We start from the raw sequence: 22556 nt of genomic DNA, 5'->3' as shown, positions 1-22556 counted from the left end.
CTTACAAAAGTCAGTGTAATCATTTTAATTTTACAACAATGTAAGATTTGCACTATGCTGACATATTTTTCAATAATTATAGACATATCTTCAATAACTATAGAAGGTTTCTAAATAAATGGTTCACCTACACTATTCTAAAAAGAGTTTGTTGCCTTCTTTCAGTGTATTTAAAATAAAAATATTAATTTACTTAAAAAAAAACTTCATTTGGATTCTTCTAATCTTTGTGGCACTGTGAAGTCAGTGTCAAAAAAGCTAAATCAAGATTTGCTGTGTAAAGGGCAGAAACAAAAGTCAAAGTAAAATTTTCACCCATATTCCAAGAAGGCCACATTTCCATCCTAACTACTTCCTGTGGAAATCACAGTTGTATCAACATCCTGCTGTTTTGTTTGTATTTAATTTGAGATATGACTCTCTATGCTCTCAGCATGGATTCTACAATTAAATGAAAGCATACCGTGGGCTGTAAAACACCAAGTGTTCCACTTTTCAAAGGATATGTTTTGTTGAGACAATAAATATGCTGAATATCATACTAAATACATGAAATATACCTATAATGAGAAGAAAAATAACTCCTGTGACATAAACATGGTTGCAAAACTAATTTAAAAGAACTTACTTCCCCATTAATTTGTCAGGCCACCAAGTTATCATTCCCATGTGATAAATTATATACAGACACACATACAATCAATGCCTTCAAACATTTCACTTCACAAAACATTACCATTATAACCTCTAGCATACTGCATGGCCTTCTTACCAGGCAGCACTAGCTTGCTCCCATCTGTAACCAAACTATTAATTTGATTCAAAGACTCCATTCTGTCCTGAAATGGTAATTGGCAAAAGCTAATTGGGGCAGGGGATATTTTGCCAATCCCACCAATATCCAACCCCCTATACATTGGCTTAGAAACCTTTGAATAAGTAGGATTTTCCACTGAGAGGGCTTAGGATCCAATGGCCACATTGTTGAGGCCAATGAACTGCATATCCTCTACTTCTTTCTAAATAACTGCATATCCTCCACTTCTGAGTTTTCGATTTCCTGTGAAAACCCACTACAGTTAGCCCCACTCACATGATTGTGGGTCATTTAAGGTAAAGGTAAAGATTTCCCTTGATGTTAAGTCCAGTTGTGTCCGACTCTGGGGGTTGGTGCTCATCTCCATTTCTAAGCCGAAAAGCCAGTGTTGTCTGTAGACACCTCCAAGGTCATGTGGCCAGCATAACTGCATGGAGTGCCGTTTAGATACTATATCAATACTATCAGATGAGCGCAAAGAAATGAACACACCACTTTAACAAAACAAAGTCCATCCTTGAACTACTAGTGGCCTTCTAGGGATTAGTAGGGCACATCCCACACATTCTCCTAAAATGTTGTGCAGGAGCACTTAGCACACGCATATTTCTAATTCCAAAAAAATCCCAGGGTACTCATGCAACACAAATGAAAAGCCATACCATGAAATTATGTTTACTTAGCTTCCAGAAAATTATAACACACATTTAGGACAATACAGTAAAAATGATAGATTAGAGCCTTTATGATACTGTTCAATCACAGAGAGAACAGTGTAAGTAACTTGATTTAATGTGTTCACTGTATGTATCTGATTGTCAAAACTATACAATACACTATGGTATAACTGCCTTTTGATCATATTGAGTATTTGTCATTGACCTAAGGATTTAAATCATGCTAGGTTTTTTCCATCTATAAAAGCATCATTTTGAATGTCAAAAGTGCAAATCTCACAATCTGGTTGATGTTTTAATTCAAAATGTGTGTGATTTTGGAACATTGCAGAGTTTGTGGGTGTGTTAGGGATTTTGTACCAATTTAATGTTTCCATTGCTGTTTATTTGTGAATTGCAGGTACAGATATTGCTTGGTGATAGCTGCTTAGCAAAAGAGGCATTTCAGAAGTGCTGGTTATGACCTTTAAAGCCGTAGATGGTTCAGGTCCAGGCTATTAGGCTGACTGCATTGCCTTGTACGAACCTGCTTGGGCCCTGAGATCTTCAGGAGAGGCTCTTCTCTGGGTCTCAAGCTCGGTTGGTGGGAACGAGAGAGCGGGCCTTCCTTCTCAGTGGCTGCCCCTCAACTCTGGAGCTCCCTTTTTCTCAGGGAAGCCAGAAAGGCCCCCCTCCTTGCTGTCCTTCCGGCGGCAGGCTACAACCTTTTTATTCAGGCAGACTTTCAAAGAAAAAGCTTTTAAAGATAAATTCGGGAGGTGCTGTGGTTTTAACTTGAATATACATTGAATATGTTTGAATATTTTTAACTGTGAATTTTGGTGTTCAAACAGGCCTTCAACAATGGCTAAAATAAGAATTCTTAACCACTAAATGGACTACATGGCTTATATGGATCAATGCAATAGTTTGGACTTTTAAAAATTTGTTTAAATTGTGTTATATAATAATTGTTTATGTGTCAATTGTTTTGTGTTAATTTTGACTTGTTTTAATTCATTATGTCACCCAGTTGTTTTATGTATCTATTATGTTTTTTATTACTGGAAGCCACACCAAGTCCCTTGTAGGGAGATGGGGCGGAGTATAAATAAAGTTTTTTTAAAATATTATTATTATTTTAATACTGTTTATATTTAGTTCTGTTTTAATGTTTGTTTGTTTATTTGCATATTTTAAATTGTGTACGAATGCTTTATTGTTTAGCTGCTTTGAGTCCCCTTTGGGAGAGGTAAAGCAGGGTATTATTATTATTATTATTATTATTATTATTATTATTATTATTATTATTTTGGACTAGGGCTCCAGAAGAATAGTGTTCAAATACCCACTTCAACATAGAAAGTCATTTGTGACCTTGAGGAAGTGACATCCTTTCAGACTCTTGTCATCAACATGATATATCTATGCAATATACAATTTGTTCTTTTCTTTCAGATTGTGGTCAATATACAAAAAACATGGGACTCTCCCTTGACCTTTTCTATTGATTAATGAGTACAAAATATCCCTCCTTTCAAACATATAAGAAATGACAACTAGTCATTGCTGAATTAAATTATCACTCTTTTTCATTCTAAGCCTAAAATAAGGCTGTATTCTTAAGAAGACTTCATAAGAAAAACTGAAGTAGACCTCTGATTATACATCATAAATTAAGGTACATCTTGGCAATGTGAGCCAGAGGGGGTTGGACGACAAAATGTTAATGTAATATAAGCATAGGAAATCATCATGAAAGCTCTTAAGTATACAATTCATGTATATTTGGCTACCAGCCAAGAGTTACAAAAGCCAAAAGTCACAGAATATATTCTGCCAGCACTATTTAAATAATTAAATGGTAAATATCTAAAATGTTTATCTTCAGTAATTAAATTAATTTTCCAAAATATTAAAAGATAGCTAGTCAAATTAGACCTGTAACATATTCACAATATAATCAATTTATCAGTGCCACAGAACATATTTGAACTTTGTCTTTTAGTGATTAAATAATAAATATTTTATCATCTCTTCTAGTTTTTGACTGTATTTACTATGCATATATTGAATGCAGTATGATTAGTGCTCTCTTTAATCACTAGCATTATATTGGGAGCTGCTATAGTTTTTAGTTAAAATTAGATAATTATATAACAACAGGCTATTCATTTAAAAAATCACTCAAAAATTACAAATATCAAAACTGGAAATTTTTGATGTACTCAAATATTTAGTAACTGGTAGATCATAATCATCATAATTCTAACTGGTGCATTATCGAGTCTCTATGCAAGAGAGTTTTTGAAAATGAAAAAAAAACATCACTTATTCTTTTCTACTGCTGTTACTACCCCAACTGAGATGGTTTGTGTTAATGATTTGAAAAAAAATGTCAGTGCATCAGACTATGTTAGAAAGGGGGATGCAGAAAGAGGGTACACATATGTGCCCATTAATGAAACATTAAATCAGTGCCTTATGGCAGCTGGAGCATACTTGGGGTTACAGTGCTAAATTACTATACTCTTCACACCATTAGACAAAGCTCATGATTCCCTGAAATAGATGCCCAGGCATTGCTTCCAGCTGCCTCACTTCAATTCTTCTCAGTTCCTCAAAGTATGAAGAAACTCTGGGGAAACTGGAAGAGAAGATGATTTAACCAACCAAAAATACACAGAGATTCTAGTAATTAGGGAAATAGCTTCAAGGGATAGGCAAGATGATATTCTAACGTAAGTCTAGGGTATAACAAACCAAATTTCATATCTGTGGAAAGTATACTAAGCATGCGTCATCATGTCATCCAAGGCCAGAACATGTAAACTGACACTCTGGAGAGCTGTGGCAGATTCCAGTTAGGAATTGGCCAAACTGTCCTGACAGCTCCTAAGTCAGGGGAAAGTCCGAATCCTGGGGCAGATTCAGGCATCCCCCCAACTTAGGTTAATTTGGGGAAAGGCCAAGTTAAGGTGACCTTACTCCAGGTTAACCCAGATCAGTCCTGTGTGCTTTTTAGAAGCTGGATACATCCATTTCTACACCCACTTAAATGGTCAATGTAGAGATGCCCTGAGAGAGTATGACTTGCCCAAAATACCACAGTGGGTTTCCATGGCCAAGCACAGATCCAAACCTCGGTCTCTCAGAATCCTAGTCTACACTCAAATTACTACACCATCCCACAATTTTTCTACAATTATTTCATTTTTGAAATCAATTTTTTAAAACTGTTTCAAATTCATTACTATAATTATGGATACATATTTTTATAGTAGGGAAGAAACTCAAATTAGTTCTCATCTTTCCCCCCTCTTTTAAACAAATAGAGTAATAGAATAGAATGTTTATAGGTAAAAGGTAAAAGTTTTCCCTGACATTAAGTCTAGTCAAGTCCAACTCTGGGGGTTGGTGCTTATCTCCATTTCTAAGCTGAAGAGCCGGCATTGCCCGTAGACACCTCCTAGGTCATGTGGCCAGCATGACTGCATGGGGCGCCGTTACCTTCCTGCCAGAGCAGTACCTACTAATCTACTCACATTTGCATGTTTTCAAACTGCTAAGTTGGCAGAAGCTGGGGTAGATAGCGGGAGCTCACCCTGCTCCCCAGATTCAAACTGTCGATCTTTCAGTCAGTAAGTTCAGCAGTTTAACCCGCTGCACCATCGGGGGCATACATTTATATAAAATAAATGTATGAAATGTGTATCTTATAGCTTGCACTAATTCTGCTTTATAACACCTATAAAAAGTGATATTCCCTTTTATCTTATTACATCCCACTATTCAAAATCTACTTTTAAAAATATGAATAATACACAGCTTATCTTCTTTAGCCTATCAGAAAGATTGCAACCATTTTGGCATTCCTAAGGAACATGATATTCCTTCAAACACAGTACACTAAAGTCATTTTTGTTAACTACCAAAAACCATGTTGCACAATAATGTACTCCCTTAGAAAAAAAGTGTAACACAGTCCACTTTAGCTAGGTTATAGTACAAGTGTCCTAGCTAAAGTTAGTTAAAAACCTAATGATGCAAAAACAAAGCTACTTTATTTACTAAATATTAGTATTTAAATTTTCAGAGAGTATAGGACACCTGACTTATTAATTCAATTTTATAAATTCCTATCATCACGCAGGCCTCCATCCTTAGACCTAAGTCATAAGCAGCTGCCTGCAGAGTTTTCAAGCAACCAACCTTTGGTGAATGATACTGAGATACCTAGCTGGATTAAAAACATTCAGAATCTGAACAGTATACGTTTCTGGATCCAGAAACTATGAATAGTACTCGGTCTTCCTCCAGTGGCTTTTGAGGTGGGGGAGAACATAATTGAAAACACCATGTGTACAATATATTGGAACTGTGGGTGTAATGAAAAAGGTTTTGTCACCACTACAAATATCATGTTATTTATGAAATGTGTGTCTCATCTTTTTTCCAGTATGGGATCAAAGATGGAATAAAATGTTTTAGAAGCACAATACAATTTTAAAAAACCTCTTAATACAAAAATTAAAATATATACAATTAAACTAACTATCTATTTAGAAATATATTATAACAAGCTTAAGATAGCATTAAAAAGTCAGTATCACTTAATAAGATTGGGATGGATTACACAAAAATGGATTGATTATACTAATACGTTTTGTGTAATGCAAAAAGAGAGGAAGTATGATATGCATATAATGATATACAGTAAATTTCTGTTTATATAATACTAATCTATTAACAGTTTAAATAAAACTTGTAGAATTTTCTTTTTAGATAATAATTAATAATCCGAGAAAAGATTTCAAAGAAATAAAAACTATCAATGCTAAACAAAACCAATCAAGATTAACTTTAATTAAAGAGCTGGAAGAAAAAATAAGAATATAAGACAATATAAGAAGGAATATAAGAAGGAACAACAAGATGCAACCATTAGATTTAAAATTAGATTTGTTATAGATAATATACAAACTCTCTAATATCTGCGTGTCAATGGAATAGAGATGAAGATTTAGTTATAACAACGATGACTTTGTATAAGAAACCCCTCCTGTCCTAACAAACCACACTTTTTTGTTCCCTCTTTGCAACATATTAGATAGTTGTAAACGGTTAACCAATTTATAACAATTCTGCTATTCATATTATTCATTTTCCCCCTTTCCCTTGCCCCATTCACTCAGTGTGAAATTATTTTACTTTTATTTATAAATCCTTAATAAAAATTACTTAAACAAAAGAGAAAGAAAGAGATAGCACTAAAAGAAGCTTAAGACATAATAAAATAAAAATACCAAATCACCACTTCCCATAGAAAGCCTTGTCAGTCACAACACACTAAAAACTTCCCTAAATAAAAAAGTTTTTCCCTACTGAGGAAAAGACAGCAGGGAGAGAGTCAGAGAATGAAGATCCATAACTTGGGAGGACTTCATGCCCCGGTTTTTCCCTTCCTCTCATATAGCCTAGAAAAGTCTGAAAAGAGGTTCTAACTGTAAACAATTTATTAGGCTTGATCGATCCATGAAAAATTTGATTCTAAACTCGTTTCAAAACTAGAGGGGGCAGTTTTTCGTTTTTGTTGCTAATAACGAATTTGGCCCCCAAAATTTTTCGAAATTAACGAAAATTCGTTATTTTCTAAATTAATTCGTTAATGGCGGACGCGTATGCGCGGTGGCCCAAAAACAGCCCGAAGGGGGGGGACTTAGGGGGCTCTCCCGCCCTCATTTTTTGAGTGATCTTCTTCAAACTTGGTACAGTGGTAGAACACATTTAACACTGATAGCTCACCAAAATGTGGAACGTTTCCCTTATCCTCTGATTTTTGGCAAATTTTCATAGCTTTTATAATAAACCATTTTTTAATAATTGCAGAAATCTGTTCCTGGTTTGAAAGTCTTATTTCCTGTTAAATTGGGTTGTCTTTACTGTGAAAGTCATTGTTCTACTTCAGAAACTTTGTTTTTGTGGCTGAAACTTTGTTAAATTGGTGTGTGTGTGATATATACTGTGTATAGTCCCTGCTTATGTGTGTGTGTGTGTGTGTGTGTGTGTATATATAGGTAAAGGTAAAGGTATCCCTTGACATTAAGTTCAGTCATGTCTGACTCTGGGGGTTGGTGCTCATCTCCATTTCTAAGCCCAAGAGCCAGTGTTGTCCATAGACACCTCCAAGGTCATGTGGCCGGCATGACTACATGGAGTGCCATTACCTTCCCAGAAACACCCAGAAAATGGGAATTCCAGACAGGAAACAATCAGGGCCAGCTAATACCTCCCAACAAAGGATTCCCCCAGGTAGGAAGTAGCCAGGCTTTGAAGCTGCAAGGCTATTCAATGCTAATCAAGGTGACCAATTGCAACATTCACACTTGCCTCCCACAGACAAGAGTGCTTTCTCCCACCCTGGACCTTCCACAGATATATAAACCCCACTTGCCTAGCTTCGCACAGACGTCAAAACCTCTATGTCTGCCACAGATGTGGGTGAAACGTCAGGAGAGAATGCTTCTGGCACATGGCCATAGAGCCCGGAATACATACCACAACAGTGTGATCCCGGCCATGAAAGCTTTCGACAACACAACCACAGTATCCATTCAAGTTCATGTAGCGTGGTATGGACTGGAGACCTGTATTGGGGGGAGGGAGGGTGCGAATCTGGGCCCCTGGGAGCAGCCGAGGACGGGCCTGGCCCACACCCCCTCGCATCCCGGGCCTCTTCCTCCTCACCGCCGGGCCCCTCTCGGTCTCTCCAGGCCTGAGTTGAGGCGAGGCGGCGGCGGCGGCCATTTCCCCCCTCCATCTTCCTCCTCCTCCTCGGCCTCCTTCCCCCTCGCCCCCTCCCATTGGCTGAGCCTCCCATTGGCTGAGGGGCAAAAGGAAAGGAGTTTGGGTGATTTGCAAAAGCTTTTTTTTCTTAACGAAAAAAACGAAGAAATAAGAAAAAACGGCCTCTCGCGATTCGAAACCGTGATATCCAGACGTGTGGACAACCAAGGTTCTATATTGCTTCAAAACAAATGAAAATAACGAATTAATAACGGGTAACGGGAAAATCGAATTATTTAAAACTTTATAAAAAAGTTAATGATTAAACAATTGACACAATTAAACACAATTAATTTTTAAAAGTAAAAAAAATCAGAATAAGGAACAAAATGCAGCCAAAACCTCCCATACAAATCTCCTTGCCTTCAACTAATATCTAAAAACCCAGCTGAATGCCAGGGAAAGAGAACAGACAGGAGATCTGACTCAACTCCTACAGGCACTGAGCAAGTCCAGTCCTGTGGCTCCAGCAGACAAGTCCATTATCATGGCAGAACCGAGGGAAAGTCCTTTAAGATTCTATCAGGTTCAAATAAGTAGATAACAGACAGTCTGGACCTATGCTAATTGGGGCTTTAGAGAACTAGTACTTTGCATTGTGCCAAAAAATGAACTGATAGCTATGTTTCGCAGGCAGCATTTTCATTACAGCCATTTGGTCTAGTTGAAGTTTCAGAACAATTACCAAACGTGACCCCATACAAAGTACAAGTATGTTACATTGCAGAGCTCCATTCCATGCAGCTTTGGGGCCCCACAAAGAGCAAGAGTATAAAAATTAGCGGTCAATATGCAGGAAATCACCCAATAAAAATGAAGAATAAAACGTTAATCCATGTCCCCTTCAACCTTATCAAAATCATAAGATATAAATGTACTTACTTCATCTCCAGGATCTCTTCTAACTGTTTTCTCCGTTCTATTCTTAAATTGGCCAGATGTGCTTCTTTCTCACCCAAAGACTGTTGGGTTGAGGCAAGGCGTGCTTTGGTGGCATCCAGTTCTTGTCTGGTCTTATCCAGTGCATTCCTTAGTTCTTCTAGCTGAAAGGTACAAATTAATAAAGTAGTCACTGTGTTAATCTGAAATGAAGAATTAACTTTTGCTTTGATTCCCTCACATTTGCTAATTATCCATTACCTCTAGAAGATTATAACAGGGGGATTTTGAAACCAGTATGGATACTACTGTCCTTCCTTGTAACTGTGAATTAATTTTTTAGCTATAATAGCCTATATGACTGAAATAGAAATCAGAGTACCTGACATAACACATCTGTATATTTGTCCAGATGGAGCTGGATCTTCCTGCTAGGAAATTTCTCTATATATGATTCCTTACAAAAAAGCTATATATAGAAGAGATAAAATGATATTATGATAGAAAATTCTGTCCATCCTTTGCTGCATTGGTCTATATTGAGTTCCCTTTGGGGGAGATAAAGCGGGGTATGAATAATAATAATGATAATAATAATAATAATAACATTTTTGCCTGTAAAAATATTTACAGGCTGGGTTTATTGTGCATTTCAACAAAACTATGAACACCTATCTTTAGGGAACCTTATAGGATGTGGCTGCATATGGCAGGTCCTGAGTTCCAATACAGTAGGCTTCCACTGCTGTGGTATCACTGTGACATCACTGTTGCTTTTCAAGGTGTATTCATGGTTCATATCCTGCTACAACTAGTGTTAATGTGGGATTTGTGTATTGATAATGTTTAAATGAAATTTGTGTCTTGCCTGTATTGCATACTGATTGCATCATCCGGAGTGTACTATAGTCTGGAAAGAGTTAATTACTAAGAAGCTGTAATGTCCTTGATGTGTGGCTGGAACTGGGGAGTATCCAGACACAAGTGTGTGTATTGCTGATTGCATCAGTTCAGTTCTGAGTCAAGTTCTGTCTGCCTGGAGTGAGAGTCAAGTCCTGTGTTGGTCTATTGTCTGGAAGCTTGTTTGTCTTTATTATTACTGCTTACAGTAAAACTTTGTATATAGTTTTACTAAAGTCTTGGTGTCATTTCGTTCTGTGTTCCACTGATTCCATCCAACTGCTGCTGTGCTGCAAATTACTCTGACAACTAGGACTAGATCTTTTCATGTATTCTAAAGGCAGGAAACATTGATATTTATCGGGATGGCAGCAAAGTTCAAGAGGATCTGCTGATGTTATATGCTATTGTGAAAAAATATTAACTTTCCTCTTATTTTTCTGCTCGGAATATGTATATAATAAAATATTATAGTATACATCACTTTTGCGTTACTGAAGTATAGCAGCCACTGGTAGATACTCTGGCAAGCGAGACCAAAGTACTGCAGATGATCTGCTCATATTTATTTATTACTTCATTTATATCCCACTCACAACAAGGCACAATTCAATGTCAAACATACAAATATGGAAAAACAACACATACTATAAAATCACATAATTAAAACATATCAATCTTAAAACCATTTTTTTTAAAAAAAATCACAAGGCATATTCTTGGAGCCATTCCGGATGTCAATTACATTGTTCATTATTGCACTGTCAAAATCATTATTGCACTGGGAATCATTGTCCAAAGGCTTGTTCCCACATCCATGTCTTCACTTTCTTCCTAAAGGCCAGGAGGGAAGGGGCTGATCTAATATTTACAAATACTTGCAATAAAAATTATAACTTAGCCAATGAATATTATATTACAGTACCTACACATTTGTGTAAAACCTTATTTCTTTAATTATAAAATTTTGTTTTTAAATACTTCTGAAGCTGAAGGTTTCATTTTGTACTTGGTATGTTTCCTACATTAATTCCACAGTCGGATACAATTCTGGTTTAAATTCACAGATTACCAATGTTCATGTCTGATCTCTTCGTTCTGAAGATCAATATATCTCCAAAATAGATTTAACATACTGATTGCAAAAAGAATTGATATAATCTAACTTTTCAGGGGCAGAAGACTTAAATTATTCTAGCAAAAAAGGAGAAAAATGCTGTGATTAAGTTTAATCTGCTGCAAGCTTTGATAGATCCACAATCTATGTCTCATGAACTATCCCTTGTGGTCTCTTCCAACTCTATGATTCTAAGTAGTCTCTTGTGTTTAAAAGCTAGCATAAACAAGAAGTAATACGTTTTTGCTCTAGCTCAATATTTTTTATATAGCTGATGAAAGCATTTCACATAAGTTTTAAAGAAGATTATACCAAGAGGAAAATGTTTTCCTCCATTTCTGTTTATCTCATTTTCTACACTTACAAACTCCATGAAGCTGATTCTACAAACGGTCCAGAACTGCCTTGCTTAGCCAGAATGGGTCAAGATCAATATCTTACATATTGAGTTATCAATTCAACTCTAAATTCAACAGACCTGGAGAGGGCTAACTGTTGCCATACCACAATTTCCCTGTATATTTCAGAGGTATGAATGACCCCACCTCATCAACCTGTTCTCCATTTTCTCTTCCAGTGCAACTCTACGGGGGAAACCCACTTCGAAATTAGGAAAAGTCATTCATTATTATACTCTGCTTTCAAAACTTGTATCAATTTTAACCTTCGGGGTAATTCTGTTACTTTATAGGATAGTCTGCTTGGAAAAAGAATTCTCTTTGATGGAAAACAATTAGGCACACGATTTCCACCCCCAGCTCCCTTCTCTCTAAGGCACTTTAGATAAACCATGCAAGGAGTGCAGAGCAAGTATTTAGCTGGTGTTAAAGTACAGCGCTGTCAGACTGGCCTCTCTGGTTAATGTCAATAGCACTACATATAAAAGGTGACTAAAGTGTGTACAAATGTTGATCTTTGGAAAATGCATGCCTAGAATCATACACATATCTATTCTTTCATCCACCAGGGCAATTGTAGAGAGAGGGGGTGAACTGGGAGTTTTCTTGGAAAAAAATAAATTCCCATTATACTTGCTGGGTTATATTCCACAAGATAACTTCTTAAATATGATGTGTAGCAGTTATGCATGCCCATCTCATTGGTTTTTACGAGGCAGCAGAGAGACACAATGGATGTTTGAAGACCATCAGCCAACAAATTCAAAAAGCACTTTCATATTCTTCTTCTTTAGTCAAAACATATGATTACAGTATACATGCATATATTCACTGGCATAATGAAGGTAGCTAATAGCATAATTCTGGTAACTCACACTTTTCTTCTGCATCTAGTGAACTGTATCTAATGATAACTAGCATATCTTTCTATCTGAAAATGATTCTCAACTAGGCAAACTCAGTGCATATAGACAAATCTATTTCTGCACAAGCTGTTTGAGTAACTATAATCTAGAGATGCTTGAAGAATTTGTTATTCGTTCTTTGACTTCTGATATGAATTGTTCCAATCTGCACCATCTGGAGTAATGTGAAGATGGGAAATTTTATTATCCAGCAACTTTCACATTCAGAAATATTCCACTGTAGTTCTCAGCTCAAAATACCTCCTCATCCCAGAAACATCAATTTTGAAAGAAAATATATGTAAATCTATGTATTTAAATGTAAATGTTCAAATAGATATAATTTTTAAAATATGTTCCTTGTTCATATCCTATGTAGGTCCCCTTTTTTCTTCTTTCTACTTATCTATCTTTACTTGATTTTATTTGAAGTATTTTTTTAAAATTCAATTAAAATATTTCTAAATCTTTATGTGGTTTTAAAAATTAAGCAGATTAATGTAGAAATGGCAAATGCACAGAAACATGGATCAAAATACAGTGCTCTTGTGAATTCCATGGGTTATAAAATGTGGTATTTTTAGCTCAAACAATGGTAGGCATTCCCCAAACAGCAATTCCAAAATATGTCCAAATGTGAGGATATTTTTATAATCAGAAAGAGAAAAAAAATTAAACAAGAGTAAGCAAACTAACTGTGCTATCTCTCCTTTAAACTACTGTACTACCTGCCTACTTTCATTTCTTCAACTTTTTGTTGGTATTTTGAATGTGAACTCAACAGGAGCAGAGGAGAAAGGAAAGGAAGAGAGCTGATGTATTTATTTGTATTTCTAGCAATCAGTACTAGCTACAATAATCACAAAGAAACATTTCCTTTAAAAAAAAAACTGACCATAACTTTTTTGAGACAATAACTGACCACAAAACACAAAAAGCAATTAAAGGTTTCGGTAGCACCTTTGAGATTAACAAGAAAGAAGGAATTCTTTCTTGGGGAGGGGTCAAAGGCTGTTATTTTTAATACAGCTTTGTACAAAAAGGCCAGCACTATCTTAAAGGATGCCTCTCAGTTCCACTTACAAATAGGGATATTTCTTCCAAAGGGAGAATTTTGGTGAAAAGTATATGCACAGTTTAAAAAAATGTCTTTTTTGGGTCAAAATTGCTTAAAATGTCATTAACAGTAATATTATTAATTGATCACTTATTAATGAAGCATTAACTGCATTAATATGAACTCAACTGATTTTTCCATAACCAGCACTACCGTTATTTTCAGATCAATTTAGCTTTGATAAAATATTAGGCTATGCCTTCTTCCTGGGACCTATGTCAATCAACTTTGGAAAAGGTCCCATAAAGATTATTGGACCAATAATTGTAATAGAGGCTTCTGGATACTACAGTAAAGTCTCGCTTATCTAACCTTCATTTATCCAACGTTCTATATTATCCAACGCAGTCTGCCTTTTAGTAGTCAATGTTTTTGTAGCAAATGTTGCAATATTTTGGTGTTGAATTCATAAATACAGTAATTACTACATAACAGTACTGTGTATTGAACTGCCTTTTCTGTCAATTTGTTGTAAAACATGATGTTTTGGTGCTTAATTTGTAAAATCATGGCATAATTTTATGTTTAATAGGCTTTTTCTTATTCCCTCCTTATTATCCAACATTTTTGCTTATCTAACATTCTGCTGGCTTGTTTATTTTGGATAAGAGAATCTACTGTAGATTTTATCCCATACTTGAGAAAAAGGTGAGATGCGGAAGTATAGTGACTCACTGCTAGACAGCTTTTCCTCCCTGGCTTTTACCAAAGATCCCCAAACACAGCCAGTGTGAAATTTCATAGATAATGTCCTCGTGAGAAACATGTCAGGCATGTCCAAACACTGTAAAACATTTTAACACTCAGAAGACTCCAAGGACTTTAAAACTGAAGATAAAAACCTGTTAAATAGAATATCCTGTCTCTCAAGCTGTAAATGCATGATATTCTCCTGTATATATAGAGCACATAATTATATTCAGAAAACAAGGCTAGATCGTCCACCGTTAACATAATTAAACTTAAGCCAAATCGAATAACTGTGACTTAGTCTCAACCATGGTAAATGGAGGATAGTAGCCCAAGGGGGGGATGACTTAAATATTATGTCAGAATTGGTAGTTTGATGAAACAAAAGCAAAATGGTGTTAATTACTAGCCTTCGGCCAGGCTAAGCAAAGACTGTAATTACCAAAGTATGAATCTAGGAAATATTCTCAGACTCAGTTCCTCATTTGCAGAATAGATATACATATGGTGGTTCATGACAAGATTACTTCAAGAATGAATGAGCAAACATTGCAGTGCAACTAGCACACAGTTTTGAATTTCCCATATAATTATAAAATCAGCATAGCTGAAGAGCATAGCTGAAGAGTGTATGGATCCTTCAATTTATATATCACAATTCACATCTGAAAAGAAATGGATGTTGGAGGATACTGACTAAGCTTATTGTGTAGGCAAAGATACTAAGGCTCAATCTATACTGCCAAATAATCCAGTTCAAAGTAGACAATTTGTATTTTATACAACAGTGTAGATGGGGCCTAACATCACCACATAAGGCTCTAGGTCATTGATTCTCAACCTGGGGTCCCCAGATGCTTTTGGCCTACAACTCCCAGAAATCTCAGCCAGTTTACCAGCTGTTAGGATTTCTGGGAGCTGAAGGCCAAAAACATCTGGGGACCACAGATTGAGAACCACTGCTCTAGGTACATAGGAGATAGGCCTGTTCTTTGATCAGTGTGGTATGACTTGAGATCTCATATTGTCCTTCACTTGCCCACCCACAATGAAATAATGAAACAAAGAAAACAATCTTGGGATAACTATGTGCAACTTTTATTAATTATTACCTATTTAAATTTTCTTCATGAACTGCAACCAACTAAAAGTGGATTTGAACTTGATGAGTTCAAGCTGAGGCAGTGGGCCTTCCAGACACACTCCTCAGCTAACTTGGGCGAGACACCTGAGTATCCCATGTAACTCAACCTGACGTGTAACAGGGCAACTGCTTAGGTAGGTGAATAGAGTATTCAAAACCCCCAGTTGAGAGACTTCAAGATTAGAATTCCCACATAGCTCCAAGGCCATTTCTGTTCTGCCCCCACCTCAGTTGACAGAATTTACAGGTCGGAGTTCCTGTTCCTGGCCTTCACCAAAATGGGTGCCTTAGGTGCATGCCAAGATGTTAAATTGCATTCCCGTTTCCCACATGGCAACCTATTTAAGACAACACCCGATGCCAACTACCCAGAACCTCAACAGTATAAGGTAGGCAAAAAACCTTCTCTTAAAGAAGGGAAAACTCCTACCTGGTTCCAAAGCGACCCCTAGTTACCAAGGTATACAGTTCTACGTTGGGAAGGGTGGGCCAATGCTCCAATACAGGAGCCAAAGAAGGGAGCGGCAACCTGAAGAACAGGCTCTTCCCCCTATAACTAGTTCCAGTAGAGACTATTTCTTTTAAGAGGCTTGCCTCACTTCATTGAGGTGGCAAATAGCCCTTCCCTCCCCTTCTCTCCCATAGCTGAAGGAGAGTAAAACCCATTGAACCCATATCTTCAGTTTCACTTGCCCATGCTTGGGGGAAATGATCTCTCCAGGAATTTTCTAGATCCTCCAGGCAATTCTATGATCTGTTATTTCTGGGAGTTGTCATAGGGATGTGTTGGAGGATCCAACAAATTCCTAGAAAGCATATAGCGCTAGGAATCTCTAGGAAATTCTACAGTAGGTCAGGACTAAAGTCATATAATTTAATAGTTTTTAGTCATATTTGTGATTTCAAGTAATCTGGCCAGGAGCTCACATCCATGGATATGGGGCTCTTATTATAATTAGATCGGGTAGCAGTCAGGATTCTTCCAGCACTATTTCTAGAAAGCTCTCAGAGACTGTTTCTTCTATTTCTCCTTGTGGATGAAATCAACTGGGGTTGTACATGTGCTAAACTAGTGCTCAGAAGCTGTAATGGATGAAGCTGAATCCTAATAATACATAGGCCATGTGGATTAGTAGTTCCCAAGTATAAGAACTAGGGGTGTGCAATTTTTTGTTAGTCGTCATAAGCCATATAAAATTTATTAAATCCGTACTTATGATGCAATATCGGACACATGGGCATGACCCGTGCCAAAAATTTAAAAATCAAAACTTACCCAATACTTTTTTGTTTTAATTTTGTAAATCTCGGAAGCCTCCCAAAGTCAGTTTCATTTTCAGGGCAAAGAAGCAAAGCAAAGCCAAAAGGGCTGCCTTTTAACTTTAAATTAATGGCCTCTCGCCATTGGGAGAGGGAAGCAGCAGGGAGAAAGCAGAGTTCGCTGGGAAAGAGACAGAGAAAGCATAGAATTCTGGAAAATGTAGTTTGAGAAGCTGAGAAGTCCTATGCCAAAGAATTCAAAAGGTCGTGCCCTAAATATCATTTCTCTGAATCCTGCTCAGCATCAGAAAACCCCAATCAGGATAGGAGAGAGATTTGTCCATCCATAGCAGCAGCCAGCCAGAGTTCCAATAAATTGCTGAATCTGTGAAGAGGAGGACTGGCTGATACTTCTAGTAAGTAAATCTCTGTGCTAGGCTGAGAAGAAATCCCTAAATTGAAGTTTTGTTAGTTAATATGGGAGACATTAAATAAGATAACTGTTGTGGCTTTTTTTTAAAAAAAATGTTTTTGTCAACATTTTAAGAAATTCCCTAAATCAATAGAGGTAAGAATATTTGAAAGTCGGGGGAATGATCCCCTGTTATCTTGTGTCATTGTATAGAAAATTCAAGGAGATAGGTCTTACAGATTTTTTAAAATGTTGTTAATAAAAAATTGATAATTCCCCAAATATCCATGGATAAGTGAAACATTTTGAAATATGATGGACTAACAGCGGTAAGTGTGTTCTACCATTGTAGCAAGTTTCACCCCAATAGCTGTAAAATTAAGGGAGAAAGGTGCCCCTGAAGTTTCCCCACTTGTGTAATTACTATAACAAAAAAGTAACAAAATTTCATTACTCTCATTATAGTAATGATTTTTTTTACTAACAATACTTTAGAAACACCTTAGAAACTAAACAGGAGTGCCCTCTCATTTTGTAATGACTTTTGAAACTTTTTTTTATCAATCGCACAGCCCTAACAGGAAATGTATATACATAAATAGTAGGCTTGCTCAAATAATTCGATTTCCCCGTTACCCGTTATTAATTCGTTATTTTCGTTTGTTTTGAAGCAATATACGACCTTGATTGTCCACACGTCTGGATATTGCGGTTTCGAATCGCGAGAGGCCGTTTTTCGTTATGTCGTCGTTTTTTTCGTTAGGAAAAAACAGCTTTTGCAAATCACCCAAACTCCCACCATTCAGGCCCTTTCCTTTTGCCCCTCAGCAAAAGGGGCGTCACGGGCTCAGCCAATGGGAGGGGGCGAGGGGGAAGGAGGCCGAGGAGGAGGAGGAAGACGGAGGGGGGAAAAGGCCGCCGCCGCCTCGCCTCAGCTCAGGCCTGGTGTCTCTCTGTGAGGCGGGAAGGCGGCGGATGGAGCCGGGAATGGAGAGACCGAGAGAGACAGAGAGGGGCCCGGCGGTGAGGTTTTGACGTCTGTGCGAAGCTAGGCAAGTGGGGTTTATATATCTGTGGAAGGTCCAGGGTGGGAGAAAGAACTCTTGTCTGTGGGAGGCAAGTGTGAATGTTGCAATTGGTCACCTTGATTAGCATTGAATAGCCTTGCAGCTTCAAAGCCTGGCTGCTTCCTACCTGGGGGAATCCTTTGTTGGGAGGTATTAGCTGGCCCTGATTGTTTCCTGTCTGGAATTCCCATTTTCTGGGTGTTGTTCTTTTACTGTCCTGATTTTAGCTTTTCTGTAGCTAAAAATGCATATAAAATTGATTCTATAGGGAGGATAAATGATTGGATTTCAACTCCTACAGCTTGGCTTTCTCTGCCAATAATGGTACCCATCTTGGATATTGTAAGGAATTATTATTATTATTATTATTATTATTATTATTATTATTATTATTATTATTAGACCTTGCTCCCAGGAAGGTGCCTTCGCTGTGGCTCCCAACTTATCTATCTATCCACCTTCCCACATATTCTCCACATTGTGTGTATGTGTATGTATATTATATATACATGAGCCCTGATGGCGAAGTGTGTTAAAGCACTGAGCTGCTGAACTTGCAGACCGAAAGGTCCCAGGTTCAAATCCCGGGAGCAGAGTGAGTGCCCGCTGTTAGCTCCAGCTTCTGCCAACCTAGCAGCTTGAAAACATGCCAATTTGAGTAGATCAATAGGTACCGCTCTGGCGGGAAGGTAATGGCACTCCATGTAGTCATGCCGGCCACATGACCTTGGAGGTGTCTATGGACAACACTGGCTCTTGGGCTTAGAAATGGAGATGAGCACCAACCCCCAGAGTCAGACATGACTGAACTTAACGTCAAGGGATACCTTTACCTTTACCTATACACACACACACACAAACACACACACACATATGCAGGAACTATATATATATACACAGTATATATCACACACACACACCAATTTAACAAAGTTTCAGCCACAAAAACAAAGTTTCTGAAGTAGAACAATGACTTTCACAGTAAAGACAACCCAATTTAACAGGAAATAAGACTTTCAAACCAGGAACAGATTTCTGCAATTATTAAAAAATGGTTTATTATAAAAGCTATGAAAATTCGCCAAAAATCAGAGGATAAGGGAAACGTTCCACATTTTGGTGAGCTATCAGTGTTAAATGTGTTCTACCACTGTACCAAGTTTGAAGAAGATCAGTAAAGAAATGAGGGTGGGAGAGTCCTGTAAAGTCCTCTCCCTCTGTGCTGTTTTTGGGAATTGCGCATGCGCGTCCGCCATTAACGAATTAATTTAGAAAATAACGAATTTTCATTAATTTCGAAATTTTTTGGGGGCAAAATTCGGAAATACCTTCAAAAACGAAACGCTGCCCCCCTCTACTTTTGCAACGAGTTTAGAATCAAATTTTTCGTGGATCGATCAAGCCTAATAAATAGGGTTGCACTCTCCCTGAAAGAACAAAGATACACCGTGAAAGGAAGAGGCAGACTCCATGGCTTGGAGTACATGGTACCAGCTTGACCTAGTTCACCAGTAATGGCATTTCCTTTGCTAGGATTGTCTGGATCCAGTAGTTCATGTGAATATTGCATTATCCTTTACTTGGAGCTGCCTTGAAGAAGATTCAGAAGCTGCCTCTAGTGCAAAAATTCTATTGTGTATCAGTACATCATCTAAACAAACTTATAGGAATGAAACTTATAACTTGTAATGATAGGATGTGGATCTGTTATGAAAATACGGTACCTTTCTCAGCATGCAGAAGGGAAAAAGTGGTTTGCTATCCCATGTAGATATACAACACGGAAAGTACATTTAAAGTTACTAACTGCTTAGAACCAGTTACCACAAGAATGTTAACACTTGCCATTGGTCTATATATAATCTAATAACAAGAACTGGTATAATATTCACTAGGTAGATAATTTTTTACATTCAGACTTAATCCCAGTTTAAGAGTTGTAAAAAGAATTGTAAAAACATTTTAGGTTTTGATTGGCTGAAAAAGTGATACTACTCCATTTCACATGGATTTCCTTACAGCAAGATATAAATTCTGTCTGAGAAACCGTACATTGTAATGCCGTTTGAATTATCATGTTTTTGTAAAGAAAACTCCAACTATATTCATACGCAAGTAAAGAAATATTGGCATAATAACCATTATTTGATTGTAACTAAATCATGTTGCCAGAACCCATGAACAGCTGCATGACCTGAGTAACTGCTTGAGGCTACAGCTGCATTTTTCTCAACCCAATACCACCTGTCTCCTCTACTGTTACTGGAGGTTGGTAGGTATCAACCCCCAGTGGGATCTTTAACTATCATAATGATGAAGACCATTCCACACTACCCTAAATATCATCTTGACACTTTCCATAAACACACACTTGTACAGTGTGGGAGGTGGCATAATCACATGCAGTTGGAAGGTTGATTTTATTCTCTAATCAAAAATTCAAAACTAAAGCAGATACCAATATAAACATAGCATTCTGGAATAGCATTTAGAAGAATGTTAGATACCTTAGATTAGTTTGTTCAAGCTTAATGCACGTGTAATATTGGAAATTATAATTAAGTGTAATACTAGACTCAACTACGTAGTTGCGTTTGCCTAATGCAGCCAGAGCTTTAGCAGTTAAACTTCAGAAAAAGAGCAGCATCGAAATGAAATAATGAAATTGAACATGCGGAACTGTTATTCTTTACAAATTTTAATGAGTAGTGACCACTTATCAGCTGTTACATTATTTATGAAAGAACTGTCATTAAGCTTTCATTTATCCAAAAAGTAAAATGTTTGCAATGTTTGCATTTCCTTGTAAAGGCATTATATTCTAGCTCTAGTTGTAATAAAAATTAAACATAATAAACATAATAAAAATAAACATAATCCTTCAAAACCCAATAACTTTAACATGGCATATACTGTCATGGAAAGTCTTCCTCGGCGTTGGACAAACCTTTGTTCCTTAATAAATATGTAAAGAGCCAAAAACTATATTATAAAATAAAATAAATTAAAAATGTACCAAGTACTAGTTTAAGGTACTGCTCTGGTTCCAAGATCAGTACCTCACACTACAGGAAAGGAGATTCCACCTGAACATTAGGAAGAACTTCCTCACTGTGCAAACTGTTCGGTAATGGAACTCTCTGCCCCAGAGTGTGGTGGACACTCCTTCTCTGTAGGCTTTTAAGCAGAAGCTGGATGGCCATCTGTTAGGGGTGCTTTGAATGTAATTTTCCTGCTTCTTGGCAGGGGGTTGGACTGGGTGGCCCATGATTCTAAGACAGCATCATATTTTCTACTGCCTTAAAGATTTGGTACCAAATAAAATTAAGTCTGTATAAATAACAGTCTACAGTCCCAAACACAAGGGAGTAGGATCCATTAAATTTCTGAAAAACATGTTTAGGATTTCACTGAAAGTCATGTAACACATTAGCTAAAACCAACAGTAAAATCACAATATTCTTCATTTCTGCAGGCAAGTTTAGGAGAAAGAGGAAAAATCAAATCAAGTCCACAGGACATTCATTAAGTCAGGCTGTATTTCTTTTCTGCAAAATATCATCAATATATATTATTTCTGGCCCCTTCTACACTAACAAATAATCCAAATTATCAAAACAGATAATCCACATTATCTGCTTTGACCTGGAAAACAGTATATGAGTCTATACTGCCACATAATCCAGTTCAAAGCAGATAATCAGGATTTTATATAGCAGTGTATAAGGGGCCTTATTTCCATATCCAAGCATTATCCACCCGGAATGGTGAAGGGTAAAAGCTGAGAAACACACAATGATGGGACTCTGTATGTGTGTGATCTGCTTGTGTGAGATTCCATAATTGCATTTCAAATCTTACAACCGTCAATAGCAATATGTTGAAACGAGATGTTAAACTACATTAAGGCACCACACAAGCCCTCCACCATCACCACTGATTTGTCTTCTCGCTCCTGATGAAAAAAAATTACATCACTGGATTTCTATCAGGCAAGATGTAGACTAGAACTGAGGAGATTGATCAGTTAAGGCAGAAAAATCAACTGACCAAATCCCACATACAAGTTACAATTAAAGATCATTCCCCACTTTTACCCCCTGGTTATTTCACATAGATTTCTCCAGAAAGAGAGCTATCAAACTAACTACTATATAAATATTAGGAAGGCAAAAAGATAAAGGCTAAATAGTATCATATTTTATACGGGCTACTCAAGTGTAAGACTGACTGAAAAGAAATTCTGCAAAAGATTCCTGAGGGAAAGGCTGAACAGGTGCAAGAAACAAAGTTTCTTGAACGAAATATCCCAGAATATTTGCTTTATTGTGATGGAGAAAGAGTATGT

At 37.0% G+C, this 22556-nt stretch overlaps 1 protein-coding gene across 18 annotated transcripts in view; it reads right to left on the bottom strand.

The window, feature by feature from the left end:
- The window catches only part of erc2 (ELKS/RAB6-interacting/CAST family member 2), a 698491-nt gene that overhangs the window by 320894 nt on the left and 355041 nt on the right, over window positions 1-22556 (bottom strand). For all 18 annotated transcript variants that reach the window (XM_062969888.1, XM_062969890.1, XM_062969892.1 and 15 more), the window contains one exon: window positions 9202-9362. In XM_062969888.1, coding sequence (XP_062825958.1) covers window positions 9202-9362 — 161 coding nt within the window. The remainder of the gene's footprint in view (window positions 1-9201; window positions 9363-22556) is intronic.

This window comes from Anolis carolinensis, chromosome 2 (genome assembly GCF_035594765.1).
Source record: "Anolis carolinensis isolate JA03-04 chromosome 2, rAnoCar3.1.pri, whole genome shotgun sequence".
In the NCBI taxonomy this organism is placed as follows: Eukaryota; Metazoa; Chordata; class Lepidosauria; order Squamata; family Dactyloidae; genus Anolis; species Anolis carolinensis.
Note: the sequence above shows the minus strand (reverse complement) of the source record. Positions and strands in the feature narration are given on the sequence as shown.